Raw genomic sequence first — 21,192 nt, 5'->3', positions numbered from 1 at the left:
TTTCATAAAACGTGTTATGTTCATTCAACACATTTAAGATGAAACCTGAGTGTATTTCATCATAAAGCCTTCGGGAAAAAAAATATGAATAAATGAACACTGAATAAATTAATAAGAAAAAAAACTACAGGCTAGATAAATTACTGAAAGTCAAAATGATTGAATTATCAATCAGGAAATTCAATTCAGAAAGAAAGAAAGAAAGAAAGAAAGAAAGTGAATGAAAATCCACCTCCTGCCATCCTTCCCTGTGGCGCCATATTTTAGGAAACGCAGTTAGATTCGGGACGTCATCCCGCCCCTCCTGTGCCGCTGAAGTCCCTGTCTGAGTAGGCTGTGGACAGAGCCCCTATTGTTCCCAGCCCACCCCTGCCTAATATGGAATTCGCTAGGAAACCAATGATTTCCTGACACTGACGATGCGTAGCCGCGTAGGGGCGAAGGTGGAAAGCTGTTTGGAGTATGAAGGAATTAAACCGAAACCACGGCCACTGTTTTTGAAACGGTGTCGTCGTCAGATCAGGAAAATGTAAAATATCGGAATGCAAGTTGTAGGAGTTATAGTGAGTTTTATTGAAACTGCTGTCGATGGCGAGAGATTGTTTTGGAAGCGCGAGCTAAAGCGTGGGTCACTTGACGGATTTGCCTGCGCACCGTACGACACGCCAACTCGAGTGTTTCAACTGGTCACACGAAGACTAACGTCTTAAAGATTGGAATTTCTAGTCGACCGAAGACTTGACTACCTGTGGAGGATATAGTTTCTGGACTTGTCCAACTATCATGCCTACTCTCGGCTCGAAAAGTAGGCAGAATGTAGTGGAAGCGGTTGAGGATGGAGGCAGTAGCAGCGATCCTCTCGATACTGCGGCCAAAAAGATGTTGAAATGTGTTGTGGTCGGCGATGGAGCTGTGGGCAAAACCTGTTTGCTGATGAGTTACGCAAACGATGCTTTTCCCGAGGAATATGTACCAACTGTATTCGATCACTATGCAGGTAAGACGATTTCCAGCTCAAAGCATTCAATTGAATTCCCTGTTTATGAAGTGCAGTTTATGTCTATCTAATCCTTGTCTACCGCCCCCCACTACAGTCGGGTAGGGGACGGTCCCAAGAATAGCCATCTGAAAGAGGATATATCAACTGCCAGAGCGAGGACTGAGGCCCGATACTAAAAAGTAGAAACATATAGTTTGGGGATCAGAGCCCTCTAATGTAGGGTTAATAAAAAATTATATATTGTAGGCTACTTAATGAATTTCAAACGGGTGTAGCTTACCTGCATTTAAATTAAATATAGCCTACACATTTCATCAATGTGTTTTCAACTAAATTTAAATCGCTTTGTAAACAGAAGTTGCTTGGACTAAATATGCAACCATAGCAACAACGTTCCTGAAAGCTTTGCTTCCGAATCAGTATCAGTTTCATTATTCAACAATAGTTGAACAAAAATACTAAAACAAGTGTTTAAAAAAGGTCGTTGGCCATTACCTTACTGTTCTAGGGACGTCAAAAGACAATTTATGTGGCGCAAGAGGTAAATATTAAATAATGTAAATAGCAACAAGCTGCGCATCAGTGAGTCAGAGCTCGCGAGAGCCGCAACCTGTTGATCACAGTAACAGACGCAATCTAAACGCGTTGTCAGTAGCCTACTGTACTGTAGGCATTATAGCTTTGTAGAACCACTGTGGTTTATGGTTACAAATGTGTTGTCATCCATTAAGTTTTTTCTTGTTCTCTCTGACTGTATGATATGTATGAATGACTGTATGATATGTATGAATGCATAAAGGCTTTGGTTTCTCATCAGGGGAAAGCCCCCTATGACACATGCTCCCAGAATCCTATGAGGGTCAAATCCTAATTACACAGTGGCAGACAGGTCAGCTTCAACATCCTCTGGAAACAGCAGGACACTTCCCTCACAAATGAGTTCTTCTTAAAAGAACTTGTAGGAAGAAAAATTACAAACAAGCCCTGTGTCCATATGCCTACTTCCATACTATGTAGTAGGTGAAAGACAGTACATGAAAAAAGCAGTGTATCTGAATTCATAGTATTCAAAAAAGAACGGGAGGCAAAAAGTACCTGACTTACAACATCCACAGAGACACTTTACTATCCCATGAGGCCACAGAAGAGGATTTTTAAGTGGCAGTGAAGGGACGCAACTGACACTGGTAGGTCACGTGACAGTAATAACATAGCGAATAATAGTACGTTTATTCATACCTCCCATATTCATACTATATTAAAAAAACACACTTTTTAACAGTCGGAAAGTATGTTTATAGCACCTATTAGACAGTATGTGACTTCGGATGTAGCTAAGATCTCTTATTATCAGTTTTCACAACTATAAACAAATTCTAAGATGAAAAATTCAAAATGACACTAATATAAGGAGTGCTACAAAAGTAGATGTCTGCAATCATTCTAATCTAATGCAATCTTCCAAATGCAATACAGGTCTTTTCAATTGACGTTATTAGCAGTGGAAAAGTTGGAAAAGCAGTGGAGTGAGTTGCTGTCATTTCATATTTACACTATTTGCATTTTGAAGCAAGATCTCTTATTCAGCGTCTTTAGATGATTAATGATACCACAAGGACTGAGTGATTCACATATTTCCAGGGCTGGAGAGAAAAAGCTTGTGAATTACTATGAAACATGAATGAAAAAAAATTTCAGTTTAGCCCCAATCTTTTTGGCTCTCATTTGTGAAAGTGTTTTTTTATAGCTTAAGAACCTTAAAGCAGGTATTGTCAAAGGATTTTCTATTGCACATTTCGCTCTAATGTGCCATGATCAAATGAGGCATGTTTATCTGGGTTGTGCCAAAAAGAAGAACTCTTTTTCTTTTTATGAGATTTTAATAGTATCCTGTTTTGTAATTTCGTCCAGCTGGCCAGTGCAGGCTCAGGACAAACACACAGACTGAACTCATTCAAGGAGTGAGTAAAACTTTTAAACTCTTGGGAGTTGAATGAGATGGAAAGATCTTCAGGGAGTGTGATTCTCGGTCAACTCTTGCAGTTGAATTAAGCTGACGAGTGAGGCCATCCAGAGGACACTAAATGGATGTCACAGAACAAAAGTTTGAATGCAGGCACTTTTTTTGTAATAAAAAAAATAGGCCTTTAAAAATTAAAGGCTTGACTGAGCAGACTTTAACCTTGTGATTTTTACAGCTGTGATGATTTTATTTTTAATGTTTAAATACTTTCTCCTGCCAAGACAACTTTAAGTTTGCCACAAGACTTTTAAGAATCTAAACCAGAATCCAACAGTGAGAGTGTTTTGGAAACCTGTTTCAATTTTTACAATTCATTTTGGTGACATTAGTTGTGCATAAACAACACACTTCACCTTTAAGGAAATGAAACCGTGCTCATAAAGAATAGCAGACACATAAAGGCATTTTTATTTGGTTCCTTTATAGTGTGCTGGCAAACAGATGTGAATTCAAATTTAAGTCATGCTATGTAAAAGTTAGAAGTGCCTAAGCACCATTTAGAGGTGGACTGCCGTCATTTACAGTACATGTCATGAAAGTATAGACAGAGTAGTACAGAATGAAAAATTGAGAGAGAAGAGAGACAATATTCTTCCAGGGCCAATCAATCACTTACATTCATATTAGGCCCCTGGAGAGAGGCCTTGACAAAGCATCATAATAAAGTAGCGAATTGTCACATAGTGGCTTAATGTGCAGGATAAAGAGCACAGAGCTGCCATTGTAGGCCACTGAAAGCTTTACTGTGTTGCTATGCTAGAATTGGTCTTAAATGAAAAACTATGAAATTCATTCATGCCTCAGCAGTAATGGAACAGTTTGCAATATAGGAAGCACTGGGAATATGGTAATTGAATTATAAGTGAACATATAATTAATAAATAAGCAGCTTTTTCAAAATGTGTAGTTAAATTAGGGCTGGACGATATGTCCAAAATTTATATCACGGTATATTTCTTAATTTCGGTCGATACGATATAATTCCGATATCAATATGAACACTATTTATCTGAAATAAAAATCTTTTGTAACATTATAAATGCCTTTATCATCACTTTTGATCAATTTTAAGCATCCTTGTTAAATAAAATTATTAATTTCTATAATTTCTTTCCCAACAAATTTATAAAAATTATACTGAATGGACTAGTGTATAATGTTACAGAAGCTTTTTATTTCAGATAAAATATTGGAAATGTGTTAAAAAATCATATCACCGTTATTGAAAAAAATTATATCGCGATACATATTTATATTGAATTATTGTCCAGCCCTAAGTTAAATGGTGAACTGAGCAATCCAAGCAGCAGCTATTTGGAGATATATTTATATTGTTTAATAGACTAAAAAAACTACTGACCCAAAACTTTGGTAGTGTACATTACACTCTTTTAATTAAGAATGTAATTTTAGTTCAATCACTCATAATGATCACAGAACCCAATTGCTGGGTTTGTCCCTATTTTACCCAGCACTGGGTTGTATTTAACCCAGCATTTTTTAGAGTGTAGAAAGGTAATATCGTATAATTTTACTTTTCCAATTATGTCTGTGATCATTATGAGTGATTGAACTAAAATTATATTCTTTTCACCAGAACCATTGTGATTGCAATCTACGAGAGCTAGAGCTCAACCCAACAGTATCTGGGACTATGGTTTCCGTCCATAAATCCCACAGGATCTGAATTCTCTTGTCCAAAACAAACCAATGACATTCCCGGTCCATGACACAGTGCCTGTTAATGCGTTTGAGATGAGTCATCGTCTAGTGTGGCTCCCACACTCCTAACAAAACCAACTAATCCACCAGTGATACTGAATTGTGGATATTGCCACGTGCTCAATATTAAAATACCTACAGCTGGAAAGCTATAGTTCATTTTAGTTAGGGACAGGCTGGGAAGTAGCACTTTTCAAATTTAAACACTCATCTATGCCATAGCTAATGGTAACTCTTTGTGCTGCAACGCTCCATTCACCACAGCTGGTGTTGTATCGGCACAGATTGCTAATTTAACACCTATTGTTTTTTTTTTTCATTATCTTTCCACTACATTTTCCATTTGATTTGATCTCTCCTTGATTTGGCAGATCTGTAAAGCACAGGGTTTTGATTTGAAAGATCACCATGAGCAATAATATTCTGAGCTATAATAAAACAATAGCCTATCAGTTAGATTGTGTTTATTAACACTGATATCAATAATAATTATATATTTAAATGAATACCAATAAAGGAAACCAGAAACACCCAGATAATTTCTGTTGAGTTTTGTTCTGGTTTTGAAGATATTTTATTCTTTGCTACTGGTGATATCCCGTAATCCTGTGCATGTGGTGTGATGGTTAGTGGTATCAACACGCCAGATTTAGTTAGTGGTTAGTTGGTGGAAAGAATAAAAGTTGTGTCTAATGGAGTGGTTGAAGGAAGTAAACCTTCTTTTGAACTATGAGTAAAAGTTGCTGGTAAACATAAAAAAGCCTGTAGTAAACATAATTTGACGATACTTTGACATTTTGTTCTAAATTACACACATCCATACCCAAAACACAAATTTTTAAGCAGTTATGTTTATTTTTTAAAACATATGTTTTTATAAGTAACTAGATAAGAATGTTTGGGGTGTAGAACAAAACGTCAAAGTATCGTCACCTTATGTTTACCACAGGCTTTATTTTACTCATACATTTAAAAATTACTCTTCTGGTTAGTTCCCCCACTCTATTTACGTGGTTACAGCTAAAGCTCACTTGAATTTGTTCTAGATAATATAGGTCCAAAACATAATAGTACTGACATGAGGGTGAGTAAATTATGACAGAATTTCCATTTTTGGGTGAACTGTCCCTTCAAGTAATATAAATGTAGCTAAATATTTTTGAGTAAGACCTTAAAGAGAAGTGGCTCATAGAAACCTAGAAAGAGTTCCTAATAAGTAATTAAATGAAAATGCATAATTAGTGGAGTGGTTGAGCTCATTTCATGTTTTGCTGAGTGGAAGTACTGTGACAAAACGTTCACTGACAAGCAAAAGCTCAATCTTATAGCAAGTGCTGTGTAAGGGCATTACAGATTATTTTGGCTTCAGAATACAAGATTAATCACATTAATGTCTTTTTTAGTTATGCTATGCAAAATGTGTATGTAGATTATGTACACTTCCCTCTGGCAAGCACAGTGCTGCAGCAACAGGAATTGAAAAGAGGATAAAACCCAGTGGCTTATTCTGCAGATTGACCCACCAATGCCTTTAAAGAAACACTAGTGGTACAAACAAAAAAAAAATAATAAATAAAAAATCACACTTCAGGAATGCCACCAACTCAAAAAACAGAAACCAATTTATGGATCACAACTCTGCAAGAGCATAGTGGATATATTTGGCATGTTGATGTAAAGGTTGAATTGAGTGGTGGCATTGGCCAATTTACTGACATAAAACAGTTGTGACAATTGCACTCTGAATGGTGCACAATGCACCGATTACCAGTACCAGATCTAAGATGCCAATATATTTATTGCTAAAAGACAATTTTATGGGAATGGATGGTGGACAACAGTCCACCATTGAAAAATGGGTGTCAATTGTGAGAGAGCAGTGAAAGCGTCTACAATAGATGGTTATCACTTGAGACCTAATGCCCTGGTGATGGAATGGAAAGTGTCTAAATTAAATTTGCAGTCTCTTGCTATTACCATGTGAGTATCTATACAATTCGCTGTACTGTTCTTATAGGCTAAAGCTCACTGAATGCAGATATATTGGCTGAATCAATGTCACAGGCCAGTCTGTGAAAGAGAAAAGAGGAATGAAGAATGTTGAGGTCTGGAGGGGCGTGTGGGCTTCTGATGCCCCAAATCACGTTTCACAACAGTGGGTCAGGCTTGCTTGAGTGAGACTGTAACACAACATTGATTTCTCTCCAGGCCACAGAATGGGGGCTGGGGTTTACAGAAAGCTCGAGCCTCATGGGGAAAAGCAGCTGACTGGAGAGAACAGCTGAGAGCCTGATTCACAGCCACCAAACCTTCTCCATCCCTACAGACTTGAATTTCTCTACTTCTCTCAAACTTTCACCTCACATCACCCCAGCCTTGTTTTTGTACTAGTGGCTTTGTATTTATAGGCAAAAAAAAAAAAGTCAGAGAATCAGTAAGTGAGGAAAAGATTAGACTCCTTATTTAGCCCAGCCCCAAGAGGGGAAAAGAATCGTGCTGGTAAAAGGACCTGTCAGGAACAGCTGATACACAGCAACAGACTCAAGGCCACTGTTTCTGGTCCATCTTCATAGTCTACAGGGAAAGAACTTCTAAGCACATCTAATCAAAACACCGCTTGGCTGGTTTCCTACAGCTGCAATGCCTTTCAGAAAGACACCACAGTTCACGCGGCTCCTCAGTGACCCCCTGTACCTCCATATGGCTAAGTTAGGGGCATTAGAGCTAGTGCTGCTTTGTATTTGTCTCTTGTCCACAGTGCTGAGCACATGATTATTAAAATTTGCATTGAGATTAGCAATCGCTTAAAGCGGTGTAAGATATGATTGAAAATTTCATTTGAATTTTAAAAGGGCCGCACAGACCCTTTTTGCAATCATAATTTATGAAACAAACATTATGCCTTTTCAAGTGAAACAGTTAAGCTAGCGTAAGAACTGCTTTAGGGTTTTAGTTTTTGTGACTAACTAGAACTATTCAAATTATGCATTCAGCATAGTTTCAAAAATGTTTGTTGTTTGGGGAACAATAAAAAAAACTTTTCTCATAATGAAATATTATCAAAAAAGATATTTAAAAAGTCAACAGAACACTATAAAATTATCATAAAAGTGGTCCATATGACTTGTAGTATATTCTTAGTGTTTTGAAATCATATGATGGTGAGAATCAAATAAAAATTGTACTTCATATTCCATGAAAATCAACCCCTCAAGTGAGCTGTTAATCGCTGGAACTGGATTGTCGAATCAGTGAGTTGATTCAAGAACTGCATCGCAAATTTGAAGCACGGTTCAGACTACATTATTTTTTTTGTCGGTTACGACAGTCACTGTGGCAGATTATACGATTTTTACTTCTAAAATCTTGTCGTGTCGTGAACAAGAAACATGTCAGACTACACGTTGCTACCCGATCATTCTCCGCTTGCCGTCTTTAACAACATGCTTGCTGTCATCAATAGCGCGGGACTAGATGGTGACATGAGCGTAAACAAACAATGGCTAGCAAACAGCATGTTCTGCCCTGTCTTGTCATCAGAAAATCCCAAAAAAGAAAGAAAACCCGACAGTGGACACAAATCTGGATTGCATGAAGAGGACTTTCTAAGAGAACCGAGGTAAAATAGTTTTTACTTTACTTTTCACTCTGTCGCGGTAATCCCTTGAGAAAGGACCGATACCCATTGTCTCTCTTTTGTTTCGGCTTGTTTGAAAGCATGTATGAAGGCACTTCTGTGCTCCTATGGGCCTGTATCACAAATGTGACGGAACTCATCGTGGATGACGGGAAAAAAAATTGAACATGCTAGTCTTTCTGTGTTGAAGTCGTGAAGCCTCACAGACGTGGTATCGGTTGTCGTGCACTATGACACACTACAGGAGATGAAACGACTGAATCTTGTGTCCCGACGCCCATTGTCTTTTACGAATCCACATGACACCCTACGTCAAGCAGATCGAGTCAAAATCGGGCTTAAATCATGTAGTCTGAACCGGGCTTTAGAGTTTTGCCAGCAGTTTTGAAGATTTCTCCATTCAAGCAGATAGGAGTTTGTCTTGAATGCCCAAAATAGCTGCCTAGAAGAGTTGCAAATATGGCTGCAAAGTAAACGTATTTTCCTTGAAAGAGGATCTGGTATAATCAGAATGGTTTCGTAAATTGAATCAGCTGATTCGTTTAAAAAATCTGACTCTTAACAGTTTGTTCATGAATTAGACATTGATATTCACACAAAGCTATAATATGACTTCAGTGGACCGGGAATCTAGCACACAAGTTGTATGGACCCTAGCGCTCTTTTATGGTGCTTTTTTTGTTATTTGTGAAGCTTGAAAGCAGCAGGATAAAAGGTGAACCCTATTGGAGAGCCTAGATTTTAAAGATCAGATTATTTTTTTAATCAGTGGTGTTCATCTGTGCTCAAAATTTGCATTGCCATATTTTTATTGCCATTATATTGGAGTGTTTAATCTGAATTATCAGTGGTGAATTTCTTCCGAACATTTTGCTGGGCTTTTTTTCAAGGGATGTTGGAGAGGCGGTCTTCTCCTTTTCCAGAAGCTTCTCAACTCATTAAGGATGCCAGATCTATAGTTTGCAGGAAGTGCTTTGGTTCTGACAGGAAGGTTATTGGTCATTTTGGAAGCATCCATGGGTATCTGGCTCAGTACAGTTGATGGGTTATGAAATATTTGGTATAATCTTTTTATGGTCCCAGTCATCAGTATTCCAGACCATCATGTAGTTGAGAAGATTGAATTCAGTTCAGGGTGTCTCAGAAGGTGCTCGAGGCCTGAAGAATCTGGTGAGGGCCACCTTTCACGTCACAGCCTCTTTCTTTTAAGCACGCATTCTTTTAATCAGTCTCATCAAACCACTAACAGAGCACTGAGTTTGAAAAGAGTGTGGACACACAGCGGACTAGTATCTGCGGTTTGTTTGAAACCTCTGTGAAATGTTGAGTCCAGCTGTTCTCCTGTTCTCAGCAGTGGTCTTTTATTGCGTGCTGTTTGATGACAAAAGATTGACTTGTCTGGGGTTTTTTTTCCTTTTGGTTGTGTCAACACAGCCATTCTCTCCCCCTCATCACCCGCAACACAGAATGAAATATGTATGCGAGCACACACACCGCTCTTCCCTCCCTGTTTTCCAAAACCGGTCACCCCTTGCTTGTTGACAGCTGTCCTGTTCCAAATCAACCTCCGTTCCCACCCACAACCAAACAGCAGGTCCAGAGTTCTGGAAGTACATCAGAGGGATGTGATACAGCAGGAGCAGAAACACTGCTGGACAAACACACATTTTATAGGCATATTCTGCACAGTATTTTTCTGTTTGATATGCATAATGAATGTAACAAACCTTTTTTACTGTTGTTTTCGTTTTTTCAGTGAATGTAACAGTATCTGGCAGGCAGCACTTACTGGGATTGTACGATACTGCTGGACAAGTGAGTTAATGCTTCTGAAGTCTATATAGTCACAATAACAGAAGCAAATCTTTCCTTCTATACTGTGATGTACATTCAAGTGGAGGCAGATTTAAATGAGAGCTTGCAGTATATTGTAAAAAAGGGGCGGGGTTTAAGCAGACAAAATGATTGGAAAAGTCCGACATACATCACCAGATAGCAGTCTGACGTTTTACTGGAAGATCGAGTTACGACATTTTGATTATAAATACAAGGTAAAAAATGTGACAAATTAAACATTATGTATAGCTGAATCATTCACAATAAGATCTATAACATGCATTTCAGATTTTTTTATTTCATGCCGACTTTAAACCTTATTCACACAATAACAAAACCTCTAAAAGACTGACTGCCCTCAAATGCATTAAAATCCAATTACAACTTCACTATTGTTACCAAATAGCAATGAATATTCAGCCAAATAAAACCAGACATAACACAAAAATCATGTTTTTCACTTGGTTAATGTCTTTCCCCTACTAAATAGTCTAATTTCATCAATTGAAACTCTTAAAAACATTACTAAATGGTGTTGTGGTCATGCATCAGATCACTCTGAATGTAAACTCCTTTTGCATCACAGTCACGTTTAATGGCAGAATTTACAGCCTGTTTTGAATAATGTTGTAAATAAAGCTGCAAGCACTGACTTGAAATTACAACAAACTACAGGCTGGGTTGTTTTTGTCACTGTCAGCCCACAATAATGACTTTGATTTTGGCTTATTGCAGTGATTCTTCAAAAGGAAACTCACATGACTATTCATACACAGCCTGAAGAGATAGATGCATCTGAACCAAAGCCCAGCTGTTTACTTTCCTTGTGCGTCTAAAGGCATCACAGAATCAGCCGGCCCTGTAATACGCATCTTATGGGATGCCAGTTGTTAGCGTTTTAATCCTAGAATACATTGCTACATATTTGAGTTGTAACTTAAATCGGTTGGAAAAAATAATAGTCACATACAGTAATTATTTTCTTTTTTTTTATGATTCATCATTACTGTCACTTCCACTCATCTGTTTAACAATTTCAGCATCAGATTTATTGGCTTTTATAAGGAATTCTCTTATTCCCATGAGGAATATTCTCTTATAAGGACTATGGCAGTTGCTGACATTGCACAGGGGGGTGGCATTCATTAAACAGGATGTAGTTTCTAACAGTGTATAAATCTGAATAAATTATGAGGAAATAAACTATTCTTTTATATGCAAAAACATGCAATACAAGGGAAAAGAGCATTATATGCATATTTTACATTGCATGTCAGATACTGTACTAGACTGGTGAAAAGCGCTATAGGGTACTGATTTGCATAACAGTATAAATATTTACCAGCTTTTACTAACAATGCACTGAGGGTCACTTTTTTTACTTTGTTTCAAGGACTGTTTCTGCTTGAGCTAATAAAGAAAGCTAAAGTGTGAGTATTACTGTTCAGCTGATTATAATTAAGTAAATGTTTCTTAGGACATATAGCTGTAGCAAGCACAGTATGAGCTGTAATGAAGAATATTTGCTGCGTTTCAGAATTGAAAACACTGACTATGTAGTGAGCCGCACATTGCTGTATAAATGAAAGTTATATAATCCAGTACATCTGCTCCCATAAGCAGTTCACTGATACAGAGGAGCATCTGTGTGATGTCTGGCTCGTCTCTTCTATTGATCACTCACGATGAGATCAATAGCACTCAAGAAGAACTGACTTTTACAAGATGCTGCCGCTGGTGCGGAGCTGTCATTCGGCACTGACATTTTAAAGGCCTGATGCTAATTAATTATGTTCATTTGCATTTCATAATAAGTGATAGAATAAAGTCATGAATAAGAATGATGCTCTACATGTAACATTTTACCAGAACATTACATTTATTGACTCAGAATACAATTTTTTTTGACTGTTTCACTATGGTTTAATCCAGTGATCCACCAGGGGTACCTGCAAATTCAAATTAGGTTGTACTTAAACATTTTTAAAAGTCTCTTATGCTCACCAGGGCTGCATTTATTTAAGAAATAATGCAGTAAAAACTACAGTATTGTAAAATCCTTCAGAAATCATTCTAATAAGCTGATTTTGTGTTCAAGAAACATTTATTATTATTATCGCTGCTGAAAACAGATGTGCTGCTTAATATTTTTGTCATTACATTTTTTTTCAGGATGTTTTTGATGAACAGAAAGTTTAATTTGAAATATAAATATATTGTAACATTGTAAATGTTTACTACCAATTTTGACATCCTTGTTGAATAAAAGTAATATCTTCTTTCCAAAAAAAAAAAAAAAACTGACCCCACATTTTTGAATGGTAGCATGATTATAAATGTAATGATCTTTTTCAAGAACACTTCTCCATGATATCCTCCTGAACTGTCAAGCTAAAGTGTCTCATTAAAGGAACAATCAAATTGGCCTCTCTCACCCAGGCACTTTAATAAACTGATTCATAATTGCTGAAAGGTATTCAGAATAATAATAGTCAAAAGAAACACATTTCTGGTGTGGTGTTGAAGTATCTTAATATCTGAAAATAACACCAATCAACAATTAAAATATTTGTTATTACCGCTCAGACTGTGCTTTCTACAGCTATATGTCCCGAGACATGTTTGCATTATTATATCACAATGAATATGCACACTTTAAAGAAAGTCCTTAATTCAAAGTCTGTTGGTTTGCAAATGTGTACATTTATACAATTATGTAAACTGAGCGCAACTGATGGGGGTATGTTGGACAAAAAAGCTTTAAATGAATCTTTAACCTTTAAATTAATCATCTGCACTCTTTGACTTATATTTTGTTTTTCAAAAAGATCTTTTGAAACATATTTCAGTTGTAAGAGAGATGAACTGAGTCTAAAGCAGGCCTTACTTTACTCGTCGTCATATAGGAGGATTACAACCAGCTGCGGCCCCTCTCCTACCCCAACACAGACGTCTTTCTCATCTGCTTCTCTGTCGTGAATCCAGCTTCCTATCACAATGTGCAGGAGGAATGGGTATCTGAGCTCAAATCCTGCATGCCTCATGTGCCCTACATCCTCATCGGGACACAGGTGCAGGAGTTTTTTAGTTCAGACAGTAATGTGATTTCATAATAATAATAACTATTATTAGCTTTGTTATTATAAGTGAGTGAGTGAAGTGAAGTGATGTGATGTGTGGCCAAGTATGGTGACCCATACTCGGAATGTGTGCTCTGCATTTAACCCATCCAAGTGCACACACACAGTAGTGAACACACACACCGTGAACACACACCCAGAGCAGAGGGCAGCCAATGGGAGCTGGGGAGCAGTTGGGGGTTCAGTGCCTTGCTCAAGGGTCTCACCTCAGTCGTGGTATTGAAGGTGGAGAGAGCGCTGGTTATTCACTCCCTCCACCTACAATCCCTGCCTGACCTGAGACTCGAACCCGCGACCTTCGGGTTACAAGTCCGACTCTCTATCTTTCATTAGGCCACGACTTGCCCCGGTTTATTTATTTTATTAGTTTATTATCAGAAAATGTATTAATTACTGTTAACTGATAATTTATTATTGTTGCTGTATTTTATTATCAGATAAAGCATTAATATTATTAATAATAGTAATAATAATAGTTATTATTATTTTCTATTATCAGATGAAGCTCAAACAGATCAAAGTCAAAATATGAATATTTATGGAAAATAAAAACAAAAAAAATAAAATGTTCAACAATTTATTTATTGGATTGTTTTTCTATTTTTTACTATTTCTATTGAAGATTGACTTGCGAGATGACCCAAAGACACTGGCACGTCTGCTCCAGATGAAGGAGAAGCCACTGACCTATGAGCAAGGCCTCAAACTAGCCAGAGAGGTGATGGGTGTTCATATGTTTGGTGGTTTGGCTTAAATTGCAGTTGTTTTATTCTTGATCTGTCCAGGTATCAAAAAATAGAAAGCATGATTCATAAACTTTCACCACTGTGTTACAAAGCACTGAAAGGATTAATACAAATTCTGTCTCATCCTCATGTTGTTCCAAGTATGTCATCCCATATGACTGACTTTCTTCTGTGGAACACAAAGAAAGATGTTTAACAGTGTTTGAGCTACTCTTTTGCATTCAATGAGAATGAATGCTGACCACAACTGTCAAGCATGATTTTCAAGGTAAATTTTCAATTTCCTTCTGTAGGATCTCGACAATCTATGGTCACTATCAATTTTCTTTATATGGAAACTAGCAGCTCAGACATTCTGCTAAACCTATCCTTTTGTGGTTTCCTGTCTCTTTAACCTAAAGCTGAGTGTTTTGTTTCAAAATTGTATATTGACGTCCACAGATTGGAGCCCAGTGCTATCTGGAGTGTTCGGCACTGACTCAGAAGGGACTAAAGACAGTATTTGATGAGGCCATCCTGACAATCTTCAGCCCAAAGAAACAAAAACGGGGCTGCGCAGCCTGCAGGAGCTGTTGTGCTATCGTGTGAGGATAAAACATCTCCAACTGTGAACACCCACTCTCCTCCAAAGCTTTGGGCAGAGTAACAGACCCTAAACTGCCTCCAGTCTGCTGTACATCCTTCCTTTCTCCATCCGCCTGTTGTCCCTCAGGACAATGAGCGGTCTTGCCCTCGGTGTGTATGTCTTGTGGAGAGCTACACTGTCCAAAACAAGTGCCTTAATTTTTCCCCCACGTTGCCTTACGGGATTCGCTTCTCAAGCCAAAGAAGTCTCAGACAGGACTGCGGTTTCTTGAACCAAGGTGGCGCGACATCGCCAATCTCCAATCCAACATTTCAGATTCAACTCTGAGCCATTGGATTTTTTTTAAACCGGCTATATTATATGGTTTCTCGAGGCTTATGAAAAAATGAAAATCCATTCCTCCGTACAAGCTGGTTTTCTCTCAGTCACCTCAAATCAATATTGCGCTCTTTCTGGAGTCAATGCTTCAGCAGTTCGAGCTAGTTAATAAGGGAAATTCTCTGGAGGATGGCCAACTCATCAATAGAGGTAGAGCAGACGCAAAGAGAGAGAGATGAGAGTAAGGAATGCATCTTCCTTGGGTCATTTAAAATTAATAATACTGATAATAAACCGCTACAGTACTATACATTCAAAGATACGTAAAATAATGTTATCCAGCAAAAAGAGTGACAATCAAGCACACTGTGTGAAGATAAAGGGAAAATGTATCTCGTGACAACATTATCCCATAAATCATTTATATTTCCTTGTGTTTTTAAAACTGAGATGCCCTGAAGTGTACTTAGTCACGTTTCTGTGAGCCATCAGACCTTTATCTTTATACAGTGTAGGTGTAGAACAATGATGCCATAAAATGGTGCTGTAATTGTTATATTTATCATACGCATTTACATTCTGATATTTGAAGGGGCCTGTATTTTGTCTTCTCAAATGACTCTGCCTACACACATTTAAAAAAATGCTCTCATTTTCCTCTATTAAAAATGAGCCGATGGAGGACTAAAAGTATGGAGGACTGTACGTGCCACTTAAAATAAACTGAAGAAATCAATCACCTATGTATTAATTCAAAAATTAAAATCGATAGATAGATAAATCTTAGATGAATCATGTTTCAAATTATGACATATTTTAAACAGTTTATTTCATTCATGTTAAAAAATGTAGTTAAATGTAACAAATAATATAAATCATTTTAAATGCAATCTAACCTGGAAGTTAACATTACTCTAGTCTCAGCCTCAGACATCACATTCATGGAATGTTGTCTGAATGTCCGATGAATAAGGCGCACAAAATGGGAAACACTTTGGGAGTTCTTCAAGTCGTCATCCGATTGGTTAAATTCTACAGGATTTCCACATTCTTTAATGGTCCGTCTGGAAACAAAACCGTTGTGACTTCAAACCCCCTCATGGAAGTTTACAACTGTGACATTTTCCCTGAAAGTTTGAGTTAGAATAGTTTCCAAGAGTGCGATTTTAAGCACATCGAGGCTGTAAAAGCAGACTATTGAGTAGACATGTTTTCCTGTTTAGCGTGATGGTGCCTAATGTCCCCGAAAGCCTCTGTAGTCTCATTTAGCCACTTGTTAGCAACTGCCATTTTCAAGACAAGTAAAAGCTTTAAAAATGTCACGAGGGGGTATTACTGGTGTATTGTGTGTCGTAGAATAGCACAGGAAAATATTTTGAGCTTGTGTTCACCGCAGACCTATTTGAGGCATTAAAACAAAAACCTGTTCAGCATTTGCCAACAAAAATACATCATCCCTGCAGCACTGTATTATTGAGATGATTTAACATTTTAAACATTAATTAAATGTAAAAGGTCTACTTTTTTAAAAGTGAAAGGTCATTTTCCTTTATATTGTCATTTTAATTTATATATTTTATTATTATTTTGATTTAATTTTTAAGTGGCACTCATAGTCCTCTAAGTGATCCGACACTGTGAAAAAAAAAATCACTATCACCCTATCACTCTCTATTTCAGCTGAAGTACTCGTGTATTTACTGCGGACCAGGCTTATACATTTTCTAACTGCTCAGTTTTGCCTCTGACTGAAGCCACCCCCTCATTTTCCCTTTTAAAGATCAGCTCAACACAAATGGCTTTGTTCTTCAGACTTGTTTTTTTTTTTTCCTCAGGCATGTTGTGTGGTCATGCTGTAAACTGCACCGCTGATCATGACTCTCAGCAGTCCCACCCTAAATATGTGGCCTTTTCAAAGTCCCTACTGTGTTTTGGTACAAGTGTCAAATAATATGGAAAATATTATGTGTAGCCCTTTTGTTTTGGACGTGTTGAACAATGTATAGGTTAACCAACAGTTCAAGCATCCATATTCACTTACCAAAAGCTGTCCTGTGAGTACTTGTAGTTCTCAGACCACCATGTTATGGACACTAGAACTGGTACTGATTACTTCTGATTGCTCTTCACATCAGTCGTTCCTTAGTTTGACCTCAGGGACTTCTTTCCGGAGCCCGCAAGGTGCTAGAGACCATCCTCGGGCTGAGGAATCAAGCCTGCTCCACAGAGAGGAAGAATGAGCCGTCATTCACTTGCCTTTAATGTAGCATAGAGTTTGTTTCTTCACTCAGTTTAAGTGCACTGTGCCTTGCATTGTCCTATGCAGTAGTGTATATACTGTAATGCTAATGAGAAGACCAGTTTTCAGTCGCTGGTTGAAAGAGCTATAACTTGAACTCAGTCTTGAACTCAACTGTAAACTTATATTTAATATTTTTAATGGGGTTTTTTTCCTTTAAATTTCATGTATTGATTTATATGCTTAAGAAACATGACAGCTTTATTTGCCAAAACTAAAAATGTGTTGTAAATACACACAGAGTGATTAAAGCTTGTGATAAAACTTTAGAATTGTCTTTGAAATATTCATTCATGAAAGTACTCAAGTTTTTCCAATACCTGCGGTCCACTGTCATGCCAAAAACTGCTTTTGTGAAGCAACATCCTATCGGCTAATATTGCTTGCCGTTAAATATTCGTTCTGGATTTATGTCTTTTTTCAATGTCAAGGCTATTTGCAACTAAAAGGTGAAATGCTTCCGGTGACATCCAGGTCCTGTTATTTTACCTGTACAAAACAGTCCGTTGTGCTAGTTTATATTGTTGTAATATTATTTTAATGTATTAAAGTAATCATAAACACACTGCTTGGTAGCGCAGATAGTTTTACCGTTTACTCCACTTCTAGTTATCTATCTAAAGCAGCTAATAAATAGGAAATCTCGCTCATTCAAATTAAATAGCTTACTTCCGCGTAGAAAAATGAAGTGCTGAAGTTGACCTCTCCACATAAGAACAACATCTTTGGTCTTCATGGCTACTTAACAGGTGTGTTTGTGAACCTTTGGCTTTGGTAACGTTAACTTTTAAAATTGTGTGCAAAACAATGTCCCACCCTGTTACATACATTACATACAAACAGTACTTAAATTCACCATGAATAGTTAGTAATAGCTAACTATTACGGCAATCGTGTCTCTTTTGATACTTGATAACAGTGCTCTACTCTCCTCCAGGCTATGTTCGTCATGGCTGAAGAAGCGGCGAGACCAAGCAACCATCAGTGTAGTTTTCAGCGCCCTCTGTTGGTGAAAATAATCACTACACGTTTGCTTGTTGCAGACTTGCAGTGTACTTGTCTGTTTTAAACTTGCTGTAAAACGGTGAGACAGGACACCAAAAACCAGGACGTCTGGTCATCCTAATGTAAATCACTGGCATTTATAGACTGTGCTTAGCCACAAGTACAAGATGAAAGCATTACAATTATAAATGGGTCCCTCACATCCGACAAATTAAGATTTTTTCACGTATGCAATGCATTGTGTACAGTTTCTGTAGTCAAGCTTGATTTTGTCTTTTAACACCTAAAAATTAAAATTGTCATAATTTACTCACCCTAAAATGACATTCCAAACCTGTATGAATTTCTTTCTTCTGTTTAACACAAAATAAGATGTTTTGGGTAATCAAAGTTGTTGGTATCCATTGACTTTCATATGATTTTTTTTCCATACCATGGAAATCAATGCCTACCGTCAACTGTTTGATTACCCCAAATATCTTCTTTTGTGTTCAACAGAAAAAATAAATTCATACAGGTTTGGAATGACATAAGGGTGAGTAAATGACAACAGAAAATATCAAATCTTTAAGACTAATTATTACCAAGACTACCAACTACCATACTCCTATTTATTCACCATATTAAATAGATGAAATAATACATATAAATATATCAAGCCAATTTTTGTGCAACAGTGAAAGCTTATTTTGTATCATTTGCTTTAAAAAAAACAAAAAAACACTGTCCCTCTCATTGCTGTAATAAATTCATTCCCCTGTATCACTCATCTGAGTTGGAATGAGCCTTCTGCCACCTACTGGATTTAAACAGCACATTAATGCTCTTATTAATTTAACCTAAGCCTTCCTATTTTCTCGATCAAACTACTTTTGTATACTCTAATAATAATAATAGGCAAAGATGACACTAACGCCTCATGGGTTAATCAGATCAAACTGATACAGATGTAGTTCTGAAAAAAAATATTACACTGAAACTTACAAAAGCAATTAAGAACAACAAAGCAGGCAGGTTTATCACCAAAAAAACAGATTTATTTCATATCTCTTTCTTTTTAAAATAATTAGATTTATTCTATTCATCAAACCCTTTCTTTTGAATTTTTTTTACATATCAAACTTGGGCCATAATAAAACACACAATGAGCTTGGGAGAGTTAAAACAAGGAAGAGAGAAAGAGAGACACGTGATTAAGCCAAAAAAATAAAATATAATAAAATACATCCTCCTCACATGTAAAATCCACAACCACGATTGTTGAGACTTCAAATAAAAGAAGAGAAGGGGCTGAAGTCCCACGAGAACAACTAATGAGCTAGAACTCAAAGTGCTTTTTAGTTCTAACCTGCCCTGGCGGCTGGTATTTCAGAAGAGATTATGACCTACCGGATCAGCGTTTACCTACATAGGCCCTAAAAACCACCCCATAAGCAGGATTTCATTTCAAACACTCCATGAAAAGAAAGAAAAACCTTGTCTCGCTCAGCTCGGTCATGTAGACGACATCCACCCACCCTGAAATCAAAACGAACAGAGCCGAGCAGTGGAAATCTGGGCGGCCCATGAGAAGCAGTCCAGAATATTCTTTACGAAAAATATATATCACTTAACGGTTTTAAAAACACTGGATGAGCTCTGAACACTGCGTGCCACTGAAACGAGTCCTTGCTAGTGTCGGAGAAACCGAGCTTGACGTACTCTTGGTAACTACTGAATTTCCACATTGGAATTCCCAAGAGTCTCCACAGCAGACAGCATGAAACTATGACCAGATCATTACCTGGTTCACAAGTTAAAAAAATAAAGGTCCTCGGAGAGGTTTGTCCTCTTTATTGAACGAAGATAACCACCGTAGCCGACTGCGGCCCACTTCGCACCGTTATGGATACCTGTCCATACTGTACAGTAAAGGACTGGACCGATCATCCTGTAAAAGAAAAAAAATGCACACCACAGAGAGGATGTTCAATGTTTGTTTTTTTCTCTCCACTCCTGTTTTCCTTATATTCACGTCATGGGTTTCTGGTTTGTGTCCCCTGAGTCAGGGGAGTCAAATTATGTCTAGATGGAAAAGTCTCTCTTCATAAGGGACAACAAAAAAAAAGACGTGGTGGCCACGGGATCCTCACATAAGACATCTTTAATTGCAGGGTGAGCACAGATCCCTATGTCCCAGGGCACTTCCTTGAGAACAATATACTGACATGGAGACGCTGAACAATTTCTGAACTGAAAAGGTTTTTTAAAATATATCCTTTGACCATAGTTGATTATCATTTTACCATATTTTTTACAACAAGGAGTGCACATTAAGTCTCTCTTCAAATTTTCTGTTTTTTCTTCTTCCTTTCAGTGTAGCAGTATGATACAGGAAAGAGGGAGAGGATTATTTACAGTGCTGTTGAAAGGGAGGAAATGAACGAGGGAGTGTGCAGTAAAGTACGCAGCATGAGAAGCAAATAGGGGACGGGGTCCCTGTGGCAGAGTAAAAAGGGATTGTTGGGGCCACACAGAAGGGTGGAAACGAGGTCCGTGTTAGGTGGGAATGACGCCGTCGCTGTTCTGGATGCCCCGTCTGAGCTCCAGCTCCTCCAGCTTCCTCCATAGGTCCTCACGCTCCTTGTCCTTCTTCCTTTCCCTGAAGGAAAGATAGGTAGAGGTTAACTGAGCCGCTCTGTAAACTGCAGGAGTTTACAACACTGCATTGTTTGTTTCTTACCTTTGCCTGTCTGATTTGTAATTGGCGGCAAGTTCGTCAAACAAGGCGCTGTTCATCTCCATGAATGCTTTGAGCACATTGTAGATCAAAGCTGATATCGCCCTGATGGTGGAGAAAAGCAGACATGATGAACATCAAACCACTTCGTCAAAAGTGCA

The 21,192-nt window shown here is 37.7% G+C and overlaps 2 protein-coding genes across 2 annotated transcripts in view; one reads left to right on the top strand and one right to left on the bottom strand.

Moving 5' to 3' along the window:
* The first annotated feature begins 347 nt into the window (after positions 1-347).
* LOC107697308 (rho-related GTP-binding protein RhoJ-like) lies at positions 348-16,484 on the top strand. Its single transcript, XM_016498033.1, has 5 exons — positions 348-997; positions 10,139-10,197; positions 13,125-13,289; positions 13,981-14,076; positions 14,546-16,484. Exons 1-5 carry the CDS (start codon positions 784-786, stop codon positions 14,690-14,692), a joined length of 681 nt encoding a protein of 226 aa, XP_016353519.1. The 5' UTR covers positions 348-783; the 3' UTR covers positions 14,693-16,484.
* Positions 16,485-20,437: 3,953 nt separating this feature from the next.
* Positions 20,438-21,192, bottom strand: part of LOC107697307 (serine/threonine-protein phosphatase 2A 56 kDa regulatory subunit epsilon isoform-like) — a 22,438-nt gene continuing 21,683 nt past the window's right edge. Inside the window, exons 13-14 of the mRNA XM_016498032.1 lie at positions 21,035-21,136; positions 20,438-20,953 (exon numbers count right to left, since the gene is read on the bottom strand). Coding sequence (XP_016353518.1) covers positions 20,851-20,953; positions 21,035-21,136 — 205 coding nt within the window. The 3' untranslated portion in view covers positions 20,438-20,850. The remainder of the gene's footprint in view (positions 20,954-21,034; positions 21,137-21,192) is intronic.

Source organism: Sinocyclocheilus anshuiensis, unplaced genomic scaffold (genome assembly GCF_001515605.1).
Source record: "Sinocyclocheilus anshuiensis isolate Anshui unplaced genomic scaffold, SAMN03320099.WGS_v1.1 scaffold1578, whole genome shotgun sequence".
Lineage (NCBI taxonomy): Eukaryota > Metazoa > Chordata > Actinopteri > Cypriniformes > Cyprinidae > Sinocyclocheilus > Sinocyclocheilus anshuiensis.
The sequence above is the reverse complement of the archived record's forward strand: the minus strand, read 5'-3'. Positions and strand labels throughout refer to the sequence as shown.